We start from the raw sequence: 25,638 nt of genomic DNA, 5'->3' as shown, positions 1-25,638 counted from the left end.
GGTACTGGCGAAGGCTAAAACTGGTGAGTATAGGGATATTGTTATCCACTTTGGGACCAATGATGTTAGGATGAAACCGCCAGGTCACCAAGCGCAACATTGATTCAGCGTGTGAATGAATCAGCGAGAAACATGTGCCGAAAAGCTCCCCCCTGACAGAATCCCCCCCCCCTTCGCGTGAATGCACACACACTCAATTCTTCATTGCTGCAACTTGCTTGCTAGTTGAGATTTCTGATCACGTTTGGCTCCGTTTCATTTGAGTTATCCTGTGTGTGTGTATCCTGTGTGTGTGTTTCTTTTCTCTCCTTCTTCCCTCACAGGTGAAAATCATCACTCCCCAATCAGTCAACAATCAATCATCAATCAGAAGACACACCTCCTCCTATTTCCTACCCTATCACAGTTCCTTCCCCATGGTTTAAAAACCCCATCATTTGTTTGCTCTAGAACTAGCTCAATCTCTCTGTAAATGCCATGTCTGTAGGTCTCTGTGTTTCACTCTCGCTTTGTGTCTTAACCTCTCTTTTGTTTGAGCACCTCCATAGCACTTTTTCATCACCTGTGAGTATTGTTTTTGGTTATGGTGTTTGTTTATTGCTGGTGGGAAAAGGGGGAAACCAAGACAAGTCGCCCATGGGCATACACTACCCGTAGGTGAACTTAGTTAAATACACTAGTTAGAACTGGGCGGACCACCCACTGTATTTTTGGTTAGTTAGCTGTTGTTAAAGTAGGCTAGTCTAGCTTAGGGGTGTTTTTGTATATTGTTTCTTTCCTTGGGTCCAGCTCAGCCCCTTTTCCTGCTTCCCCCCCCCCATTACCGCGTGTTTTATAAATAAACCTGGAGTTTGATGTAGATTTCTTTTGTCGTGGTTATTTCTTTCACACTTTGTCACAATAATAATTTGCATGAGTTATGTTACGGGTCTCATTACCATCCCCCCCCTAGACTGTCGGGCCAAAAGGGATTCGTAACACTTGCCTACATTTTACTCCCTCTGTTTAATATAACACATACATTGGTTATTGATTTCAGTTGCCTATTCTGATGTGAAGTTTGCTCTATAGAAAGTATTTGACTGATGTGTTCCACAGAAAGTATGACTCTAGCAACAAAATTAAGGAAATTATAAGTGAGAAGGATTTTTGGCAAGGCTATTTTCTTGCCTGAAACGATTTATACTTTTACTTTTGGTAAATTTTATTTTAGCAATTACATTTAGTTTTGATACGTATGTGTATTTCTTTTAGACTTTTACTCAAGTAGTATTTTACTGGGTGACTTTCACTTGAGTCATTTTCTATTTAGGCATCTAATTTTACTCAAGTATGACCGTTGTATACTTTTTCCACCACTGGTGCAGGCCAGGCAGCAGGCTGTTAGCCAGCCTGCCAGCTTAGTGGACTGGCACTAGCACAGTGTAGTCAGCCCCATTTAATTATTAAAAATTAGTATTTCAAGTCAGTTAAGAACAAATTCTTACTTACAACGATGGCCTACTGGGGAACAGTGGGTTAACTGCCTTGATCAGGGGCAGAACAAAATTTTCTTTACCTTGTCAGCTCAGGGATTTAATCCAGCTACCTTTCGGTTCCTGGCCCAACGCTTTAATCTACCTGGGCTACCTGACGCCCCTGATCCTGTAACCTTGTCTGTGCCTTGATCTAGGTTGAGCAAAAGAGAACATGGCAGTGTTCGCCTTAGCATTCTCACTGGAATAAAGACCTCCATCCACCTCGATTGATGTGATTGGCCTGACTGAAACATGGCTCAAGCCTGGTGAATTTACTGTGGTAAATGGAGTGCTCTCCTCCTGGTTACACTAGTGACCATATTCCCTGTGCATCCCGCAAAGGTGGAGGTGTGTTGATGACAGCAAATTTTAATTTACAAACAAATTACTGCGTTTGTCTTTTCAGTTTCTAGTCATGAAATCTATACAGCATACATATTGTGGATCGAAATGTTTTTCCTCATCCTGGACTATCGGACAACAATTTTATTACGTTTGCAATCACAACATAATCTGCTCAGACCCCAACCAAGGATAATCGAGACCTGTGCTACTGTATACATTTTCAGACAACCCAAAGATTCCTAGATGCCCTTCCAGACTCCCACCCCCTACCCAAGGACGTTGGAGTACAAAAATCGGTTAACCACCTAACGGAGGATTTTAATTTAACCTTGAGTAATACCCTGGATTAGAGGTTGACCGATTAATCGGAATGGCCGATTAATTAGGGCCGATATCAATTTTCATAACAATCGGAAATCGGTATTTTTGGGCGCCGATTAAAAAAAATATATATATATATTTGTATACCTTTATTTAACTAGGCAAGTCAGTTAAGAACACATTCTTATTTTCAATGACTGCCTAGGAACGGTGGGTTAACTGCCTCGTTCAGGGGCAGAATGACAGATTTTCATCTTGTCAGCTCGGGGGATCCAATCTTGCAACCTTACAGTTAACTAGTCCAATGCAATAACGACCGGCCTCTCTCTCGTTGCACTCCACAAGGAGACTGCCTGTTACGCGAATGCAGTAAGCCAAGGTAAGTTGCTAGCTAGCATTAAACTTATCTTATAAAAAAACAATCAATCATAATCACTAGTTAACTACACATGGTTGATGATATTACTCGATATTATCTAGCGTGTCCTGCGTTGCATATAATCTGACTGAGCATACAAGTATCTGACTGAGCGGTGGTAGGCAGAAGCATGTGCGTAAACATTCATTCAAACAGCACTTTCGTGTGTTTAGCCAGCAGCTCTTCATTGTGCGTCAAGCATTGCGCTGTTTATGATTTCAAGCCTATCAACTCCCGAGATGAGGCTGGTGTAACCGAAGTGAAATGGCTAGGTAGTTAGCGCGCGCTAACAGCGTTTCAAACGCCACTCGCTCTTAGCCTTCAAGTAGTTGTTCCCCTTGCTCTGCATGGGTAACGCTGCTTCGATGGTGGCTGTTGTCGTTGTGTTGCTGGTTTGAGCCCAGGGAGGAGCGAGGAGAGGGACACTGGCAATACTAAAGTGCCTATAAGACCATCCAATAGTCAAAGGTTAATGAAATACAAATGGTATAGAGGGAAGTAGTCCTATAATTCCTATAATAACTACAACCTAAAACTTCTTAACTGAGAATATTGAAGACTCATGTTAAAAGGAACCACCAGCTTTCTCATGTTCTGAGCAAGGAACTGAAACGTTAGCTTTCTTACATAGCACATATTGCACTTTTACTTTCTTCTCCAACACTTTTTTTTTGTTGCATTATTTAAACCAAATTGAACATTGAATTGTTTCATTATTTACTTGAGGCTAAATTGATTTTATTTATGTATTATATTAAGTTAAAATTAGTGTTAATTCAGTATTGTTGTAGTTGTCATTGGTCCTCCAATAATCGGTATCGGAGTTGAAAAACCATAATCGGCCGACCTCTACCCTAGATACAGTCGCACCCCTAAAAACAAAAACCATTTGGACACATTCATGAAAATCGTCACGGCCTCTAAACCGTCAAGCTGCATACTGGACCCCTATTCCAACTAAACATACTGAAAGAGCTACTTCCTGTGCTTGGTCCTCATATGTTGAACATAAGAAGTGGCAGTAATAAAGCCAAACCATGACCCGAAAACGCAAAAACTATCGGCCTGTATCGACTCTCCCATTCCTCTCATTTTGAAAAGGCTGTTAGGCAGCAACTCACTGCCTCCCTGAATACATAATGTATAGTCTGGTTTTAAACCCCATCATAGCACAGACTGCGCTTGCGAAGAAGGAAAATTTCCTTTTTAAAAGGCTCTGCATCTGTACTTGTGCTCCTAAACCTTAGTGCTGGTTTTGACACCATCGATCACCACATTCTTTTGGAGAGATTGGAAACCCAAATTGGTCTACACCGACAAGTTCTGGCCTGGTTTATATCTTATCTGTCGGAAAGATGTCATTTTGTCTCTGTGGATGGTTTGTCTTCTGACAAATCAACTGTAAATGTCAGTGTTTCTCAAGGTTGCATTTTAGGCCCACTATTGTTTTCACTATATATTTTACCTCTTGGTGATTCCATTCAGAAACAATGTTAACTTTCACTGCTATGCGGACGATACACAGCTGTACATTTCGATGAAACATGGTGAAGCCCCAAAATTACCTTCCAAGGAAGCCTGTGTTTCAGACATAAGGAAGTGGATGCCTGCATATTTCTTACTTTTAAACTCTGACAAAATGGATGCTAGTTCAAGAAACAAAGATCTGCTGTTGGATCTGAAAATTAATCATGGTTGTACAGTTATTTCAAAAATAAATAACTCAGAAGGAGTGAACGTCAAGGCACTGGAGCAACGAACTGCCATTTGTTGTCTCTGCCTGGCCGGCTCCCCAATCCACTGGGATTCTCTGCCTCTGACCCTATTATGGGGGCTGAGTCACTGGCTTACTGGTGCTCTTCCATGTCGTTTCTAGGAGGCGTGCGTCAACTTGAGTCAGATGTGATCTTTCTGTCTGGTTTTGCGCCCCCTCGGGCTCATGCATTGGAGGAGATCTTCTTTGGCTATACTCAAGCTTGTATAGTAAGATAGTAAGTTGATGGTCTGTTGCTATACCTCTAGTGGTGTGGGGGCTGTGCTTTGGCAAAGTGGGTGGGGTTATATCCTGCCTGGTTGGCCCTGTCCAGGGGCCAGTGTCCCCCAACCCTTTCTCCCACAATGTCCCCCAACCCACCGCTGGTGGTGTCCTGTGTGAATTTAAGTATGCTCCCTCTAATTCTCTCTCTCCCTCTCCTCCTGGAGGACTTGAGCCCTAGGATGATGCCTCAGGACTATCTGGCATGATGACTCCTGACTGTCCCCAGTCCACCTGGTCGTGCTGCTGCTCCAGTTTCAACTGTTCTGCCTGCGGCTAGGAAACCCTGACCTGTTCACCAGATGTGCTACCTTGTCCCCTACCTGCTGTTTTCGACTCGCTCTCTACCGCACCTGCTGTCTCGACCGCTGAATGCTCGGCTATGAAAAGCCAACTGACATTTACTCCTGAGGTACTGACCATGCTTACCCTTTACAACCACTGTGATCATCTTGAAGAATAATCTGGCCTTAAATGGCCATGTACTCTTATAATCTCCACCCGGCACAGCCAGAAGAGGACTGGCCAACCCTCAGAGCCTGGTTTCTTCCTAGGAACAACTCCCTAGAAAGGCCAGAACCTATCTACCATGCTTTTACATCTGCATTGCTTGCTGTTTTAGGCTGGGTTTCTTTATAGCACTTTGACATCTGCTGATGTAAAAAGGGCTTTATAAATACATTTGATAAAAAATTGTAGGTGCTGTGATTTTAAAGTGGAAACGTCTAGGAGCAACAATGGCTCAGCCGTAAAGTGGTAGGCCACATAAGCTCACAGAATGGGACCGCCAAGTGCAGATTTATGTAAAAAATCATCTGTCCTCAGTTGCAATACTCACTACAGAGTTCCAAACTGCCTCTGGAAGGAAAATCAGCACAATAACTGTTTGTCGGGAGCTAAATAAAATGGGTTTCTATGGACGAGCAGGCACTCACAAGCCTAAGATCACCATGCACAATACCAAGCATCTGCTGAAGTGGTGTAAAGCTAATCGCCATTGGACTCTGGAGCAGGTGAAACACATTCTCTGGAGTGATTAATTACACTTCACCACTTTTCAGTCTGATGGACGAATCTGGGTTTTGACGGATGCCAGGAGAACACTACGTGCCACAATACAGTGCAAACTGTAAAGTTTGGTGGAGGAATAATGTCTGGGGCTGTTTTTCATAGTTCGGGCTAGGACCCTAAGTTCCAGTGATGGGAAATCGTAACGCTACAGCATACAGTGACATTCTAGACAATTCTGTAATTCCAACTTTGTGGCAAAAGTTTGGGGAATGCCCTTTCCTGTTTCAGCATGACAATGCCCCAGTGCACAAAGCACCATACAGAAATGGCTTGCGAGATCGCTGTAAGAACTTGATTGGCCTGCACAGAGCTCTGCCCTCAAACCCGTTGAACACCTTTGAGATTAATTGGAATGGCTACTGCGAGCCAGGCCTAATCGCCCAACATCAGTGCCCAACCTCACTAATACTCATGCCTGAATGGAAGCAAGTCACCGAAGCAATGTTCCAACATCTAGTGGAAAGCCTTTCCAGAAGAGTGGAGGCTGTAATAGGACCAACTCCATTTTAACGCCCACGCTTTTGGAATGAGATGTTCAATGAGCAGGTGCCCACATCCTTTTGGACATGTCATGTATATCCTAGCTAACCATTGGTAATCTTATTAAATGATGCTATACATCCAAAACAACAGTATCTATTGCTAGACTAGAGATATGACTTAGCTATAGATAATCAGGGGTTGCACATCTAACTAGCTGGAATGAAGCATGGGTATGAAGACATGTAAATATATCCTTTCACAGTTTACAACAGGTCTCCAGCTACCCAGACCTGTCTGATCAGCTTGATAGGGTGCCGTGGTTGTCCAGCTTACACCTGTGCAAATCTGTGTATAGCAATGGAATTAAATATCCAACCAATACCTCAAGCGTCAAGCTGTAGGTCCACCACATACCCAAGGGGTTGTGGGGTCGTGTCCAGAAGTAACCCCTAGCCCTACCTCTAGACACTTGTGAAGATCTGAGAGAATTGGACAGCGTAAGCAATAGTGCCAAAATTCCACCAAGCATATCAGAGGGTAAGGTGGAGCTCTCATGTCATGACACATCAATCCCTTTTAGATCTCCACAAATGTCTAGACTCTGGCCAGTAGGGGTTGTTTCTGGACAGGCCATGGTTATCATGGTACCTCAGTCAGCCAGGCACTGTCAAAATATTAATAGCTGTCAAATACTTGCGTCCTCTGTCTTTGGGAGAATCTCAATTTCATTCCTTGATTCGTTGCATACTTTAATCTCCTTCTCAAAACGTACATTCCCCAGCAAGAAAACCAAAGTGTCGCTCAAACAGGACTAACGGGGTCACTGACCAACAACCAAAACAACAACAGATGGGGTTTTAGTAGGGATTCTGAAAGACACTCATGGGGGTGTTCACTGGAAGTTGATTAGCAACAACAACTGGAAACTAAAAGATACCCATCATGAGCTCCCACTAAACAAAATAAAACTCACACCAATCTTAAAGACAGGGAGCAAAACTAAATGAGGGAAATCAGACAAAGGGATCTTTTCCTAGAACTCAAAATAAGGAGCGCCAAATAAATGTGTTAACTCTCCACATCAATCAAGGCAACAGGCACACTGGGCCAGCCACTCTTAAATAGCACCTGGGCCAGCATAGCTGAAATACCTTCCCACTAACGAGACGGCAACCAGCACAGGTGTAACACATACTGCTGTCAGGGGTTCACCTAAGGGTCATGATATGAGCTGTATCAAATGTTTGATGTATTATAATAATTGATTATGCCTATGTTGTATTAATAGAAGGGGAGGGGTTATAAGACCCCGCCCTGCTTACATGTATAGGGTCTGTATACAGATTAACAATATATATTCATTATAGAGGTTTAATATTTTTCCACAGTTGTTTTCTAGTCTCTCTACCTCTTATGAAGAAATGGTCTGAGAAATGTGTGACTGAGACAGAACTCTGTAGTGTATGAGATAAGAGACTAGTCAGACATTCCACAATAAATCAACTTGGGGAGTGGACATTTATTGCCTAGGCCTTAGAAAACACTGGAACTATTGTATCTCTCTTGCAAGTTTATATAGCAGTGTATGCATGGCCTTGGTCTGATGAGTAGAAGGTAATGATGTATGCAGTGACATCACAAGGGCTGGACTTTGGGTTTAATAAAATAACTTGGGACCTTTTATATTTTGCAGAACTTACTCGGAAACATGCGTTATGTTCCTGTTGTCAACTTCTGTCTGCAATTTCATTAAAGGTTTTCGAATGATTTAATGAAATATATTGTCATAATGCAAATTTCACCAATGAGCCAAAGATTGGCAAGGAACAAGGAAACTAACCACAGCATTGTCTAACGAGGTGATGCCAACCAGTGTGCCCTACGTGCTATCAAGCTATATGTGCTGAAGTCCAAACTCAAAACATAAATGTCAAAACCAAAGCCTGTAACACCTTGCCTCTTAAGACAACGAATATAACCTATATATCATATCCTAAGGTTGCTCACCACCAACAGAAAACAACTTCCATCTCACAACATAATCAACTTAAATGTGTCGCCTTCTCCAATATAAACATGTCAGCAATTAAATAGACAAAACATCAACCTTTTTAAAAAAAATACAATCTTTTTATTATTTTTTCCCTTTTTAAAAATGGTTGCCTAAAACTCACAATTTTTTGAAAAACTTATATGCTCATATAAAACTCATCCCATTGGATCGGACATGTTTAATTTCCAGGTGAAACTCTTGCAATATCCGTAGTTACTTTCTTTTCGTGATTTGCCTTAGTAGAATTTGTTAGATTGGGGGAGAGTCCCCAATGTCAATGTCATGCTCTAGTTCATTGTCTGGGTTGAAACATCTGAGAATAAACTCTGATATTCTAAAAGCAGTGCAACCAATGTTGCCTTTTTCCTCTGGAGACAAGTGTGCCACAAAGACAAGGGTTTTACAGAATCTCTGAATTACTCAACCGTCCAACCGGCACAGTGTGTATTGGGCTTTCCTCATACCCTTAGAAGACTATAGTCAACAGTGACAGCAGTGCCCATAGGCAGAACATCACTAACGGTTTCCACTGACTTCGCCGCCAATTGTAGTGGGTGAAGTATGGTTTCAACATGTTGACATGACACAGCCTGGTTATTTTCCTGTGCTCCAGTGTGGCAATGATGTAATGCAGATCACAATTTTTTTGGTAAGGTCCTGAAAAGGAAGCCTGCAGCAGTGACACCAGAATGGGCAACAAAGCCAGGACTTGGTCACCCACATCGAAAGTGTGGTTTCAGGCATTTCATTTTAGTTTGCGCCCTCTCAAGATTCTCACTGGCAAACTCACAGGCGCGGTGCAATCTCTATCGAAAAGCGCTTACGTGCGCCAACAGATTATTTTTGTTTTTAAAGTGTCGCCCTGCAACAACCTGTCTCTCAGCAAATTCAAGGGACCTTCAACGTGATGTCCAAACATGAGTTTATTTGGACTAAAACCAAGAGATTCCTGAACAACCTCCCACGCTGCAAAGAGCACAAGAGGGACCACTTCATCCCAGTCTTTTCCAAACTCAAAGCAGTAGGCTCTCAACATAGACTTCAAAGTCTGATAATCTCTCAAGAGCACCTTGAGACAGTTTCACATGAAATTCAAATTGCACAAGTCCATACGTTGAAAATGATTTCACAAGGGCCTTAACAATACTGGGAGCCATGATTTTCTTCAGTGGAATAGCCTCAGGGAAACGAGTGGCAGCACACATTATGGTTAACAGAAACTCATTACTACTCTTGGCTTTGGGCAAAGGACCAACACAGTCCACCAGAACCCTGCTGACAGGTTTATCAAAAACAGGAATAGTCTGCAAAAGTGCAATCGGTACAACGTTGTTCGGTTTACCCATCCACTGCCAAACATAGCAGGATTTACAGTAAGACACAACATCCGGTTTCAGACCAGGCCTGAAGAAGTTACCTAAGATAGTCATACGTCTTGTCGACCACAAGATGGCCTGCCATACTACAATTGTGAGCCAACCTCAGTATCTATTGTCAAAGCGTAACTGGAACAACAATTTTAGATACACTGGTCCAATCGTCTTGCCCAGAAGTGGAGCAAGAATGTCATTGCCTCATTAGAACACCATCTCTGTAAACCCACATAAACTTCCTCAAACGCCCAAAGAAACATCTTTACTCTGTTCCTGAAATCAGCTGCTTCCTAGACATCAATGTGTCAACTGTAGGGACCCTCTCTTCCTTCAGAGGTCCTACAAACTAACTCACCTTTAGAGTTTTCAATGGATAGGTCAACTCAGGATGTTTAGCGAAATCAGGATCACCCATAAACAGCTTGGACAGATCGACCATGGTGGGATTGAAGACATCCTCCCCAATATCTTCCTCTGATAACCTATCAGGTTCCTCTACTCAGGGTTCCTTACAAACCACAAGATTTGGCTCAACCTTCCCTCCAGCCAAATTGTTTCCCAAAATGAATGAGACTTCCTTCACCGTTAGGCTAGGCCTCACTCCGATGACAATGGAATCAGAAATAAGATCAGACTCGAGTTCCACATTATACAAAGGAACTTCCATGCAACCCATTTCCACGCCTTGTACAAAAACTCTGTAACCAGTTGCTGAAGTGTCAGACAAAGGCAAAACACCCTCCCAAATGATGGATTGGGCCACCCCAGTGTCTACTGGTATCTTCACCAGCTGCTTAAAAGCATTGCCACTCTGCAGAGACACAAACCTGTCTCAAACAAAGGATTCATACACATCTGATCCAAAATCTTGTTTAGGAGATACACCAATCGCAACCAGAGACTTAATGGGCTGGAGTGCTCCCACAAGAATAAACTTAATTTTTCTGTTTCAACTTGGGACACAGACACAAACTGGCAGATGTGAAAAGATCTGCAGAAAACTGGACTTATCTTTGGGAACTGTAGAAAAATGCTCTAACCTCACAGTAGGAGGTGACTTCTCTGGATTGCTTTTTGCGTAGGGATAACTATTTGTTAAGGTAACTTTATGTGTCAAAACAAACTCATCTGCAAGAACTACAGCTTTCTCGAGTGAGATCCTTGTGCTCATTTTTGTGAAGGCAATTCTTGAACTGTTCTAGAAGTATGAGTCTTTAAATCCTCACGGTCCTTGGCCTCTTGAGAACCACACCACTGATCAAAAATACATGCTTGTTGCCTTGCGAATTCAACATGGCTTTGATTCTTTTGTCATTTACAGAACTGTTGTCTCTGTGCCTCTGGGACCAACTCGTAAGCCTGAAGGATAGCGGCTTTAACAGTGTACATAATCTGAACTCTGGTCAAGAGATAAAGCGGAGTACACTTTCTGAGCCTTTCCCACAAGAACACTTTGGAGGAGCAGTGACCAAATATCTCCTGGCCATTTTAGGTGTGGCAATCTGCTCAAACCGAGTAAAATATACATCCACCTCTTTTTCGTTGAAAGGCGGTACAAGCCAGCTGTTCCAACCAAGATCAAACTCTGAGTGTCACGTTCTAACCTTAGTTCCTTTGTTTTTGTCTTTGTTTTAGTATGGTCAGGGGGGCGTGAGTTGGGGTGGGCAGTCTGTTTGTTTTTCTATGTGGGTTTTTGAGTTCGGCCTAGTATGGTTCTCAATCAAAGGCAGCTGTTAATTGTTGTCCCTGATTGAGAATCATACTTAGGTAGCCTGGGTTTCACTTTTGGTTTGTGGGGGTGTGTTTCCGTTTGAGTGTTTGGGCCACACGGTACTGTTTCGGTTTTGGTAAATTCACGTTGTCATTTCTTGTTTAGTGTTCTAGTTTTAATTAAACATCATCATGAACACTTATAATTATTTAATTCTTATTAATATTGTCAATGATTTTGTTGACAGAACCCATTGTATTATATTATTGTATTAAATTATTAATTAAACTATTTAAAAAAATATATGGAAATGCAGTTTTTTAGCTTTAGCATGGCTATAAATGATAGAGAAGTTGACTAAAGCACAAACAGACCTCGCTACTAGCCATGACAAAGAAACATGCAGTGTCCATATTTCATGTGATATTTTGAATGACATGTAGATATTTTATTGTTGCTAGGAGTTATGGTCTCAGTGTGAAAATCTTGCCTCTTATTCCTGCATCTACAAATGTGAAGCTGCAAGAAAATCATATTTGAATGTATTTCAAACCATTTTGAAATGTTGACCCTTGTGTCACACATTGGCCCCTTTACTTATAGAAAGACTAACATACACAGGACAAATCATAAGAAATAGGGGTATTGTAAAGAGTTGGCTATTGTAAAAACATAGCAAGGTATTGTATGCCATTTCTGCCCCATGCAGCATTGTACTAGATCACCTTTTCTACATGACTTGTCAACTGATACCGTACTGCAATTCATCAGCTTAGTGTGTCAATGAAATTCAAATAATGAGTGGAATGTATTGTTATATATGTACCCGACACTATAATTACAAATGGTAGCACATAAAGTGACTCTTCCGCTCTCTCCTATTGAAGCACACTGGCTGATGGAGAATGATGACATAAATTTACAGCCACTCCCATACGGAATCTTCATTTGAACATTCTGTTGTTGCAGGTATTTTCCTTCATTGCAGGAAATGCAAACTAGTAGTGTATTCAAGATTTAAAAAGGCTACGAAAGTTTGTAATTTACTTTTTAAAATGTCAGACGTGATTAAATCAAATCAAATCAAATTTATTTATATAGCCCTTCGTACATCCAGCTGATATCTCAAAGTGCTGTACAGAAACCCAGCCTAAAACCCCAAACAGCAAGCAATGCAGGTGTAGAAGCACGGTGGCTAGGAAAAACTCCCTAGAAAGGCCAATACCTAGGAAGAAACCTAGAGAGGAACCAGGCTATGTGGGGTGGCCAGTCCTCTTCTGGCTGTGCCGGGTGGAGATTATAACAGAACATGGCCAAGATGTTCAAATGTTCATAAATGACCAGCATGGTCGAATAATAATAAGGCAGAACAGTTGAAACTGGAGCAGCAGCACAGTCAGGTGGAAGTTGAAACTGGAGCAGCAGCATGGCCAGGTGGACTGGGGACAGCAAGGAGTCATAATGATTAGCCCTGAAGAGAAATGTATCAACCCCTACAAGAAATGTCCATGAATAAAAGTCCACATAATAGTTCACATTTCCTATTGCTGCAGGATTATTTTCCTGTTGTAAGCAAACTTCCTCAAAATAAGATTCTACATCTGTATATGATTTGGTTTTACCTTCCAACATAAATGTATACATATATTAGGAAAAAATATATACATTTACAGTGTTCAGCAGTTATCAAACTATATACATTTACTAGGCACTACATAATTTTGGTGGTGTAGTTATCAGGTTTGAGCAGTTTGATTAAGTGATAGTTAACTGTATTAACAAATGACAAGTCAAGTGGATATTGCATTTTTAAAAGCAGATATGTATCCAAATTGATGATTTGGTGCAGTGAACAAGTGCATTTTTGAATTTGTTTGTTGTACCCAGTCAATTCAAAATGTTGTTAGAGTTTTGAAAATGTACCACATACTTGTGAAAATTGCACCAAAGCTGTAATAAAGGTTAAGCTTGTACACTTGCAGTTCTGCAGTCTTGTTATATATTGACATGCATGTGATACTAAAGAGCTATTAACATGGTTAAGTTAGTCACAATTTTGATGCATTATAAAATCACATCTGAAATGTCGCAAATAGTAATGGAAATTCCTAGTCTTTTCAGTGAGCTTAATGGTTTTTATCATTAACTTAATATTCTTCCTATGCTCTGTCACTAGTGACTGTCCAGTGTACCAGGGATGGACAGTTTGTGGTGGTGGTTGCCAGGGATGCCACTTTGCCCAACCTGGAGCTAGATTCTATCAGCCTGCTGGGGGGGAACGAAGCACACTGCACCCCTGTCGGCATCACTTCTGCTTTTGCCATCTACCAATTCAAAGTCACTGAATGTGGAACTGTGGTAACGGTACGTATCAGCTGTATTTGGCTTCAGTCTGGGAGGTAGTTCCTCTCTCCTTCAAAGAATTGGATCACATCATCCATATTAGTTGCAATAATGATCATATCATTGATTGTTTATTCAGGTTTAAAGATGTTGCCGCATTGTGGCAAAAGCGCTTGGTCTAACCTATGATGATTTTGCCTCTTGAAGATGAGCTGTATAAGAGTTGTGTTTATTGCAGGAGGAACCTGGTACTATTTTCTATGAGAACAGGATGTCCTCCTCAGTGGAGATGGGACCCCTCGGCACCATCACCAGGGATAGCCAATTTAAGTAGGTGATTTAAAATAATAATGATAATAATAACAACAATATCCTAGGGAAGTCTAAAATAAGCTAAAAACTGTCATGTTTTCTTCTGTATATTGGGCCAGGTTGGGAATTTTGACAAGACACTGGAATTAACACCATTTTATCTTCTTAATTAAATGTGTAATGGGATCTTTAGTCAAAATAAAAATACAATTGTATTTGTCATGTACAGAGATTACAGCAGGTGTGCTAGCTCCCTCAACATTGCAGTACAATAATAAATATCAATAATAAAGTCAAATGGTCGGAGTGGATGGGTGGGAAGATACCAGTAACGTCTAGCAACCAAAAGGTTGTGTGTTTGAATATAATCAGTGGCCAAATTTAGCATTTTAGCAAATTAGCAACAAATTAGCAACAAATTAGCAACAAATTAGCAACTACTAAATTTGCAACTACTTAATATGTTAGCTAACTCTTTTCCTAACCATTACCTGAACTCTTTAACCTAACCTTCTTAATCCCAACACCTAACCACTAGCCTAGTGAATGTTGGCCACCTAGCTAATGGTAGTTTTAGCCACCTAGATAGCAAAAACTTCAAATTAAATCAAATTTTATTGGTCACATACAGATGCTATTGCGGGTGTGGCAAAATGCCATTTAGCTCCAACAGTGTAGTAGTATCTAACAATTCACAACAATACACATCTAAAAGTAAAAGAATGGAATAAAAATATATATAAATATTAGGATGAGCAATGTCGGAGTGGCATTGACTAAAATACAGTAGAATTTAATACAGTATATACATATGAGATGAGTAACGCAGTATGTAAACGTTATTAAAATGACTAGTGTTCCATTATTAAAGTGGCCAGTGATTCCATGTCTATGTGAATAGGGCAGCTGCCTCTAAGGTGCAGGGTTAAGTATGATTTATTTAAATATTACAATATTTAGTTGAGCTTTAGGGTTTAGTGAGTGTTTTGTTCCAAATACAATGCTTCTGGTTTTAGAAATATTTAGGGCTAACTTATTCATTGCCACCCACTCTGAAACTAACTGCAGCTCTTTGTTGAGTGTTGCAGTCATTTCAGTCGCTGTAGTAGCTGACGTGTATAGTGTTGAGTCATCCACATAAATAGATACTCTGGCTTTACTCAAAGTTAGTGCATTGGGGCCTAAACAGCTACCCTGGGGAATTCCTGATTCTAACTGGATTATATCTGAGAGGCTTCCATTAAAGAACACCCTCTGTGTTCTGTTAGACAAGTAACTCTTTATCCACGTTATAGCAGGGGGTGTAAAGCCATAACACAAGTTTTTCCAGCAGCAGACTATGATTGATAATGTCAAAAGCTGTCTAATAAGACAGCTCCCACAATCATTTAATCAATCAATTTCTCTCAGCCAATCATCAGTCATTTGTGTAAGTGCTGTGCTTGTTGAGTGTCCTTACCTATAAGCATGCTGAAATTCTGTTGTCAGTTTGTTTACTGTGAAATAGCATTGTACCTGGTCAAACATTATTTTTTCCAGAAGTTTACCAAGGGTTGGTAACAGGCTGATTGGTCGGCTATTTGAGCCAGTAAAAGGGGCTTTACTATTCTTGGGTAGCGGAATGACTTTAGCTTCCCTCCAGGCCCGAGGGCACACGCTCTCTAGTAGACTTAAATTGAAGATGTGGCAAATAGGAGTGGCAATGTCATCTGCTATTATCCTCAGTCATTTTCCATTCAGACTGTCAGACCCCAGTGGCTTGTCGTTGTTGATAGACAACAATAATTTTTTCACCTCTTCCACATGGACTTTACGGAATTAAATTATTGTCTTTCATAATATGGTCCGATATACAATACTTGGATGTGTAGTGTCAGCGTTTGTTGCTGGCATGTCATCCTTAAGTTTGCTTATCTTGCCAATGAAAGTCATTAAAGTAGTTGGCAACATCAGTGGGCTTTGTGATGAATGAGCCATCTGATTCAATGAATGAAGGAGATGAGTTCACTTTTTTTCCCCAAAAGTTAAGGTGCCCCAAAGATTTTTGCTATCATTCTTTATATAATTGATATGTTTCATAGTGTAGTTTCTTTTTTATTTAGTTTAGTCACATGATTTCTTAATTTGCAGTATGTTTGCCAATTAGTTGGGCTGCCACACTTAATTGTGTGGCTGCCACACCATACCTTTTGCCTCATCCCTCTCAACCATACAATTTTTAAATTCACATTTAAAAAATTCAAATTAACAGTTTTAGTCATTTTCTTAATGGTTGTGTGCTTATTAGTAACTGGAATAAGTAGTTTCATAAATGTGTCAAGTGCAGTGTGAGATTGCTCCTCATTATACACCACAGACCAGCAAATATTCTTTACATCATCAACATATGAATCACTACAAAAGTTATTGTATGACATCTTGCACACTATATTAGGCCCCTTTGGAACTTTGGTTTTCCTGGATATGGCTATTATATTGTGATCATTACATCCTATGGATTTGGATACTGCTTTAAAACAAATATCTGCAGCATTATTGAAGATGTGATCAACACATGTTGATGATTTCATTCCTGTGCTGTTTGTAACTACCCTGGTAGGTTGACTGACAACCTGATCCAGGTTGCAGGCACTGGTTACAGTTTGACGTTTGTCCTGAGTGGCCAGCTTGATGATAGCTAGTCAATATTGAAATCACCAAGAGAGCATTGCACACATATTATCCAGATAATGACTGTTAACACTTGGTGGTCTATAGTAGCTTCCCACAATAATAGGCACGCACCCTTGTGTTGAGGATCAGCAAAGTGGAGGTGTTGTTTCCTACCTTCACCACCTGGTGGCGGCCCCTCAGGAAGTCCAGGACCGAGTTGCACAGGGCAGGGTTCAGATCTAGGGCACTGAGCTTAATTATGAGCTTGGAGGTTACTATGTGTTGATGGCTGAGCTATAGTCAATGAACACCATTCTGACGTAGGTATTCCAATTGTCCGGATGGAATAGGGCAGTGTGCAGTGCGGTAATGATTGCATCGTCTGTGGATCTATTGCGGTGGTAAGCAAATTGAAGTGGGTCTAGGGTGTCAGGTAAAGTAGAGGTGATATGATCCTTAACTCGCCTCTCAAGGCACTGCATGATGACAGAAGTGTGTGCTACAGGGCGATAGCAATTTAGTTCAGTTACCTTTGCTTTCTTGGGTACAGGAACAATGGTGGACATCTTGTTGCAAGTGGGGACAGCAGACTGGGATAGGGAGAGATTGAATATGCCCATAAAAGATTCCAGCCAGCTGGTTTGCGCATGCTCTGAGGATGCGCCTCGGGATGCCGTCTGGGCCGGCAGCCTTGCGAGGGTTAACACGCTTATGTCTCACTCATATCCACCACGGAGAACAAGAGCCCACTGTCCCTGGGAGCAGGCAGGGGCGGTGGCACTGTGTTATCCTCAAAGTGGCTGATGAAAGTGTTTAGCTTGTCTGGGAGCAAGACTTTGGTATCCGAGATGTGGTTGGTTTTCTCTGGACGGGATTTTAATGAATTTATTTGCAAATTATGGTGGAAAATAAGTATTTGGTCACCTACAAACAAGCAAGATTTCTGGCTCTCAATAGGTAAGCAGCTTGGTTTGAAGAAATCAACTGTGGGAGCAATTATTAGGAAATGGAAGACATACAAGACCAATGATAATCTCCCTCGATCTGGGGCTCCACGCAAGATCTCACCCCGTGGGGACAAAATGATCACAAGAACGGTGAGCAAAAATCCCAGAACCAAACGGGGGACCTAGTGAATGACCTGCAGAGAGCTGGGACCAAAGTAACAAAGTCTACCATCAGTAACACACTAGGCTGCCAGGGACTCAAATCCTGCAGTGCCAGACGTGTCCCCCTGCTTAAGCCAGTACATGTCCCGGCCCGTCTGAAGTTTGCTAGAGAGCATTTGGATGATCCAGAAGAAGATTGGGAGAATGTCATATGGTCAAATGAAAACAAAATATAAGTTTTTGGTAAAAACTCAACTCGTCGTGTTTGGAGGACAAAGAATGCTGAGTTGCATCCAAATAACACCATACCTACTGTGAAGCATGGGGGTGGAAACATCATGCTATGGGGCTGTTTTTCTGCAAAGGGACCAGGACGACTGATCCGTGTAAAGGAAAGAATGAATGGGGCCATGTATCGTGAGATTTTGAGTGAAAACCTACTTCCATCAGCAAGGGCATTGAAGATGAAACGTGGCTGGGTCTTTCAGCATGACAATGATCCCAAACACACCGCCCGGGCAACGAAGGAGTGGCTTCGCAAGAAGCATTTCAAGGTCCTGGAGTGGCCTAGCCAGTCTCCAGATCTCAACCCCATAGAAAATCTTTGGAGGGAGTTGAAAGTCTGTGTTGCCCAGCAACAGCCCCAAAACATCACTGCTCTAGAGGAGATCTGCATGGAGAATTGGGCCAAAATACCAGCAACAGTGTGTGAAAACCTTGTGAAGACTTACAGAAAACGTTTGACCTCTGTCATTGCCAACAAAGTATTGAGAAACTTTTGTTATTGACCAAATACTTATTTTCCACCATAATTTGCAAATAAATTCATTAAAAATCCTACAATGTGATTTTCCGTTTTTTTTTCTCATTTTGTCTGTCATAGTTGAAGTGTACCTATGATGAAAATTACAGGCCTCTCTCATCTTTTTCAGTCGGAGAATTTTTACAATTGGTGGCTGACTAAATACTTTTTTGCCCCACTGTATATGCCAAGAGAGAAATGATTATGTGAAACAGAGTATGTTACAGTCCCTGATGTCTCTCTGGAAGGAGATCCTCGCCTTGAGCTTTACTGTCCAGAGACTGAACATTAGCGAGTAATATACTCGTAAGCGGTGGATGGTGTTCACGCCTCCTGAGTCGGACTAGAAGTCCACTCCGAATAGCTCTTCTCCGCTGGTGGCGTCTTGGAGCAGCCTCTGGGATAAGTTCAATTGCCTTGGGGGGTATGAACAAAGGATCCAATTCGGGAAAGTCGTATTCCTGGCTGCTCTGAAATCCAAAGTTACTTCCAGCTATATGTAATAACACAAAAAAACGTTCTCGGCTGATAATGTAAGAAATAACACACACAAAAACGAAATACTGCAAAGTTGCTTTGAACTAGAAGCAGAGCTGCCATGTCTGTCGGCGTCATCTTGGAATTTGTAGCAAATCATACAAATTATCAGACCATATCTTACGAAATGGATGATGGACATCCTGAAACTATTACCAAACACAAAACATATACTAATTTGAGTGTCCCGGATATTTGTTTACTATGTTACGTCTACCCCTGATTCAAGGTTGGTGAGTGTCTCTGTCTGTCTAAAATGGATGGTAGACATGGCGTATCACATTTAACAAACCAAACATTAAAATACTGTTATAGAAGGTAAAGTAAAAACCCAAACTGGTCCGTGCATAAATACCGGTGTACGGTCTACCACCCAGCCGTAGGCTACCTTGTACTTCATGTTTGAGTTTTTGCTTGTAAGCAGGAATCAGGAGGATATCGATATGGTCCAATTTGCTAAATGGAGGGCGGGGGAGAGCTTTGTATGCATCTCTGTGTGTGGAGTAAAGCTGATTTATCCCTCTAGCACAGGTGACATGCTGGTATAAATTAGGTAAAACAAATTTAAGTTTTCCTTTATTAACCTTTTACTGCAGTGGGCTAAATCAGGGTCTGTGATAAGGTGCGTCTCGGTGAGAGGTGTAGGAGTCAGGCACAGGAGAGCAGGGATTTCTGAGAAGCGTGTTTAATATATATATATATATATATATTAGTCCACCAATACAAAAATGGCACAGACAAAAATCCAAAACTAGCTCTCGAAGGATCAGAAACTCGTGCCAACACACGGAGGAACAACCACAGTTCTTACATACACATGCCTAAATGGTTACATACACGTGCCTAAATAGTTACATACACGTGCCTAAATAGTTACATACACGTGCCTAAATAGTTACATACACGTGCCTAAATAGTTACATACACGTGCCTAAATAGTTACATACACGTGCCTAAATAGTTACATACACGTGCCTAAATAGTTACATACACGTGCCTAAATAGTTACATACACGTGCCTAAATTGCCTAAATAGTTACATACACGTGCCTAAATAGTTACATACACGTGTCTAAATAGTGAAAACAATACAGAAACTCGTGCAAAACGCATGGAGGAACAAACTCATCAAAGATAATCTAGTGCAAATACACACAAGCTTAATCCTGCACGAACTAAGGCAGGCAACAGGTGCCCTACATACACACAGAAATAAATGCAAATGGAACCAGGTGTGAAAAGGAACACAGACAAAACAACCAGAAAAGGAAAATGGGAGTTACCTTCGGTAGAAGTCGTGACAGGGTCACACAGAGCATGTCTTGGTAGTTTTAAACAAATTGTTTTTAAAACTAAAGTATACCTCTCACACACATGGTTATGGGCTTTAAAAAAAGAAGACACCTGTACCATGTCAAATGTAGAGTTGAAATGTATTCAATTGAGTTTGAATATTACACTTTCTATACATCACAGAAGACTGAAATATAATAAAACTGTTTGACATAGAAACACCAGATTTTTTGCATGTTTTTTAAATGTTTATCCAATATGAAATTATGAAAAATATGTATAACATTCCACCCATGAGGCCACTAGATCATTTGACTGCAGGAAAGGACTACAATCACTGACCACTAAGAGCACCGCCTCTGGATTAGCATTTTCTTGTTTACTTATGGCCTTATACAGCTCGTTGAGTGCCGTCTTAGTGCCAGCATCGGTTTGTTGTGGTAAATAGACAGCAACGAAAAATACAGATAAACTCTCTTATTAAATAGTATGGTCTCATGCTTATCATGAGGTATTCTAACTCAGGTGAGCAGAACCTCGCGACTTCCTTAATGTTAGAGATCACGATGAGAGAGATTTCGATGTTAATGCCTAAACTTTACATTAAACACTTCAAAATTTGATGTTTGCAACAACTTTGAAATGTGATGTTTGAGAAACATGGATTAATGTCTATTTCTGACTTGAGACTGTGAGAGCTAGTTTCCTTATATGGACGGATTTGAAGTCGAGATGTCAAGATGTCTGACCACACTCCCTTTCTTCCCAGTCTAATATTCCAGTGCATATATAGGGGCACCATGATTGAGGCTCTTGTGATTGAGGTGAAGCAGGTGCCTCCCCCAATTCTTCTTCCAGCTCCTGGACCCCTCAGAGTTGAGCTCAGACTGGCCAATGGAATATGCCTCACCAAGGGATGTAAGGAAGGCAAGTGGCACTATATTCATTGATTAGTTTGTTGGATTAATAAATGGGCGAATTAATTCATCTTTCCTCTTTTAAAACAGAGGAGGCGGCCTACACCTCTTACTACACGGAGGCAGACTACCCTGTCACCAAGTTCCTCAGGGATCCCGTGTACGCTGAGGTTCACATCCTGGAGAGGACAGATCCCAACATTGTGCTGACCCTGGGTCGCTGCTGGGCCACCACAAACCCCGACCCTCTCAGCTTACCCCAGTGGAACCTTATCATTTCTGGGTAAATATCTGAATAAGTAGAAGTTTTAAAAATGTTTTAACTGTACGTCCAATTTCTTTTATACCATTTCTTGTAAAGATGAGGAAAATGTTCAGCAGCTCTAGGAGAACTTCACTTCAACGCAGACAGACACTTGAATGACCATGGCGTTGTCTGTCCGTCTACTGTATGTCTCTCTCTCTCGCTCGCTCTCTCTGTGTCTGTCTCTCTTTCTTCGTTTGTATCTTTAGATGTCCGTACAAGGATGACCGTTACCTGACCATGCCCATCCCTGTGGAAGCCTCCTCTGGTCTGTCCTTCCCAACCCACTACAGGCGCTTTGTCCTCAAGATGTTCACCTTTGTGGATTCGACATCTATGTCTCCCCTGAGGGAGAGGGTATGACCATAGAAATACATATATAGTACCAGTCAAAAGTTGACACACCTACTCATTCAAGGGTTTTTCTTAATTCTTTACTATTTTCTACATTGTAGAATAGTGAAGACATCAAAACTATGGAATAACACATATGGAATCATGTAGTAACCAAAAAAGTATTTAGATTCTTCAAAGTAGCCACCCTTTGCCTTGATGACAGCTTTGCACACTCTTGGCATTCTCTTAACCAGCTTCACCTGGAATGCTTTTCCAACAGTCTTGAATGAGTTCCCACATATGTTGAGCACCTGTTGGCTGCTTTTCCTTCACTCCGCGGTCCAACTCATCCCAAACCATCTCAATTGGGTTGAGGTTGGGTGATTGTGGAGGCCAGGTCATCTGATGCAGCACTCCATCACTCTCCTTCTTGGTCAAATTTCCCTTACACAGCCTGGAGGTGTGTTGAAAAACAAATGGTAGTCTGACTAAGCTCAAACCAGATAGGATGGCTTATCGCTGCAGAATGCTGTGGTAATCATGCTGCTTAAGTGTGCCTTAAATTCTAAATAAATCACTGACAGTGTCACCAGCAAAGCACCCCCACACCATCACACCTCCTCCTCCATGCTTCATGGTGGGAACCCCACATGTGGAAATCATCCGTTCACCTACTCTGTGTCTCAAGACACGGCAGTTGAAACCAAAAATCTAACATTTGAACTCTTGAATTTGAACTTTTAACAAGGCACACCTGTTAATTGAAATGTATTCCACACATACCTCATGAAGCTGGATGAGAGAATGCCAAGTGTGTGCAAAGCTGTCAAGGCAAAGGGTGTCTACTTTGAAGAATCTTAAATATATTTGGATTTGTTTAACATTTTTGGGGTGAATACATTATTCGATATGGGATTCACCTGACAGACACTCTAAATGTGACCACCACACGCAGAAGATGATGCCCCAATTCCCCGCACTAATTGGGCTTCTTTTGCACATTTTGTGTTGTTTATGTGGGGGGGATGCTGTAAATCAAAATTACTCGATGTGTTCTGAAAGATGAGATATTGAGCATTATAATAAATCCTGCTTTAATCCATCAGCAAAATTGCCACGGGGGAAAGGGGGACATGAACAGGTTTATTCATCCGCTCATTTCTATTTACATTTAGGGACGTTTGGGTCCAACTCGAAGTCGAGCCCCTTCCTCTCATCCTAATGGCAAAATTTTGAAGAATACCCTGCATGAGAGGAGCTATAAAACAGCACATTTCTTCTCTTTGCCCCATGGCAAAATATGTAGAATTGTAGGAAATTAGCTTTAAACTGCATCATTTTCTCTCAGACTCATGACAAAGTCTAGAATAGCATTATAAACTCAACATTTTCTCTCCGCCCCATTGCAAAATGTGTTGAAATGCAGGAATCTAGCTGTTTTCCTAAAGAAAACATGTTTGGGGGGGGGGGGACTTCCATTTATCCTTCCACTTAAGCCGTGTTTTCAAATGATCTCTCCCTATAACCCACAACAGAGGCATAATAATGTCAAACTGTGTAGAATTCCAGGTAATACGTTTTAAAATGTCAAAAACATTTGACCCGCCTGGCAACCCCCCCCCCCCCAAATGACTTTCTGTTTCTTTGAAGTTCTTTGTGAAAAACTAACACTGTAAAATCGTATTTTATTACTTAGCTAGTTATTTTGACAACAGAATAAGCTTTTAAATGATGTACTCCTGACCCTGAATGAGATTTATAATGGACCATTTTTTAATTGGATAAACAACAAAGAGTAGTTGTTTTATGGTTGGGATGCAGGGCGGTTTTCCAAACAGAACTACAACTGTGCTTGCTTCAGTTCCTCTATGGCAGCGCTTGGAGAGCAAAAAAAGCTCAAAATAGTTAAAAGCTCTTTCCTTCATAAAAGTGCATTGAAATGACTGGTACCAGTTAGACCCCTCACTAAAACACTTCCATTTTTTGGTCTTATGTTGCACTTAAGAATTTTCCTGGAAAAAATTGGGCTATGTTATTGAATGTATACAGAGTATTTCCAGATTTCGTTATCAACATATGCTGCGAAAAGTACAGTTAATGTAAAATGCGAATGAGATCAACAGTGTAATGTTTGGATTGAGGCTTGTCTTGTGTCAGGTGAACTGTTGTGTCCTCAACTTTGTTGGATCATTTCCCCCTAATCCCCATAAGTGATCCACTTCAATTGCTACCATTGTTATGCATATTCTTCTAATATTTCTTAGGGCAATTTCCACAAGTGTAAATGGTTGATTCTGTGGGTATGACTGTGTTTTAATTCTGCTGAATAAGATAGTTGGAACAACTCCATTGATGTTCTTGATTACCATGCTAACACTGTTTATTAAATGCATTCAATTAAAATGCACAAAATAGAAAAAGTAATTTATGCAAACATATTTTTCAGTACCGCTTTTTTTAGCTGTCCTATTACATTTGGTATTTGTGAAATTATTTCTACTTTCTGGTAATTGCTCAATGATTTAACAAAATTATTTTGGCTTGCTTCTTGGTCACAATTGGTACTTTCTAGCAATATAGTTTGTATAAATATAAAACTATTATACATTGTTCTTGGGTAATAATAATCTAAATACATAAGTATTACCTCCTTAAAAAAAAACATTTTAATGTAATATCTCTTGCAGATGTTCATCCATTGTAATACAGATTTGTGCCAGCCATACCAGGAAAATTGGTACTGTGTACCAAGATGCTTCAGAACGAGTGAGTTACGTTTTCTCGGTTAGGCTGCATTCCATTAGAGAAAATGGTTTCCTTCCCCTCTACCCTTCCCTACATTTTAAGTCTCGTCCCTCTCTGCATCTGACCACATACAATTTCCTTTCCAGGGAGACACATTGCCAATGCAGTTCAGAAGATCACCAGAAGCGAGTCTACTTTGGTTTCCAGTGGCGAACTGATCCTGACTCAAGCAAGCCCACCAACGAGAATATTGGTTGACTGAATACCAGCACTTTGCAGGCCATTGGCCAGTGGATAAATTGGTCCAATTTGGGGTTGATTTAATGGAATTAAATTGTTCCCCAAAAGCCCCTGACCAAATTTATATTTGGTGAGGCTGTTTTTCACACCTTTAGCGAAATATCTTGTATGGAAGTCTATGCAATATAATGTTTACAGGCTGATAAAGGAATGTTGAGACAAGTTGGAATGTTCACATGCTCATTGAAAATGACTGTATCAAACAACAATGGAACATTCTATTGGATGGGTTTTAGTTAATGTTACAAATAACATAACTACATATTTGTTTTAAGGAAATTGGTCATACTGGAAATAATACAAGTCCAAGAGATCCAAATCTGGTAGCATATTGATTTATTTGCCACCTGTAATAGTCTGTTGTATAGCGGTGCTCAGCATGCTAAAATGAAAGGTGTGCTCTGTCATTTGTTGAGCAAGTTAACACAAAGACATACAGATGAAGGATATTAATTTGAATACCTTATTGTTGAAGGAAGTTTTCTGCACAGCAGTAAATGCAAACTTGTAGTGTATTCAAGGTTTAAAAAGATTTGGCCTTACTAAAAATGCATCAACTCCAACAAAAATATCAATTAATTATAATCCACACAATAATTGACATTTTCTGTTGCAGGATTATTTTCTTGCTGTGAGAAACGGGTCAAATGATCTCTAAAAG

General features: G+C 40.8%; 1 protein-coding gene across 1 annotated transcript in view; it reads left to right on the top strand.

The window, feature by feature from the left end:
* Positions 1 to 25,139, top strand: part of LOC109867391 (zona pellucida sperm-binding protein 4-like) — a 44,135-nt gene extending 18,996 nt beyond the window's left edge. The window contains exons 5-11 of the mRNA XM_031802165.1: positions 13,504 to 13,691; positions 13,909 to 14,000; positions 21,145 to 21,302; positions 21,383 to 21,575; positions 21,806 to 21,953; positions 24,620 to 24,698; positions 24,824 to 25,139. Coding sequence (XP_031658025.1) covers positions 13,504 to 13,691; positions 13,909 to 14,000; positions 21,145 to 21,302; positions 21,383 to 21,575; positions 21,806 to 21,953; positions 24,620 to 24,698; positions 24,824 to 24,939 — 974 coding nt within the window. The 3' untranslated portion in view covers positions 24,940 to 25,139. The remainder of the gene's footprint in view (positions 1 to 13,503; positions 13,692 to 13,908; positions 14,001 to 21,144; positions 21,303 to 21,382; positions 21,576 to 21,805; positions 21,954 to 24,619; positions 24,699 to 24,823) is intronic.
* Positions 25,140 to 25,638: the final 499 nt, after the last annotated feature.

The sequence above is a fragment of the Oncorhynchus kisutch genome, linkage group LG22, assembly GCF_002021735.2.
Source record: "Oncorhynchus kisutch isolate 150728-3 linkage group LG22, Okis_V2, whole genome shotgun sequence".
NCBI lineage: Eukaryota > Metazoa > Chordata > Actinopteri > Salmoniformes > Salmonidae > Oncorhynchus > Oncorhynchus kisutch.
Note: the sequence above shows the minus strand (reverse complement) of the source record. Positions and strands in the feature narration are given on the sequence as shown.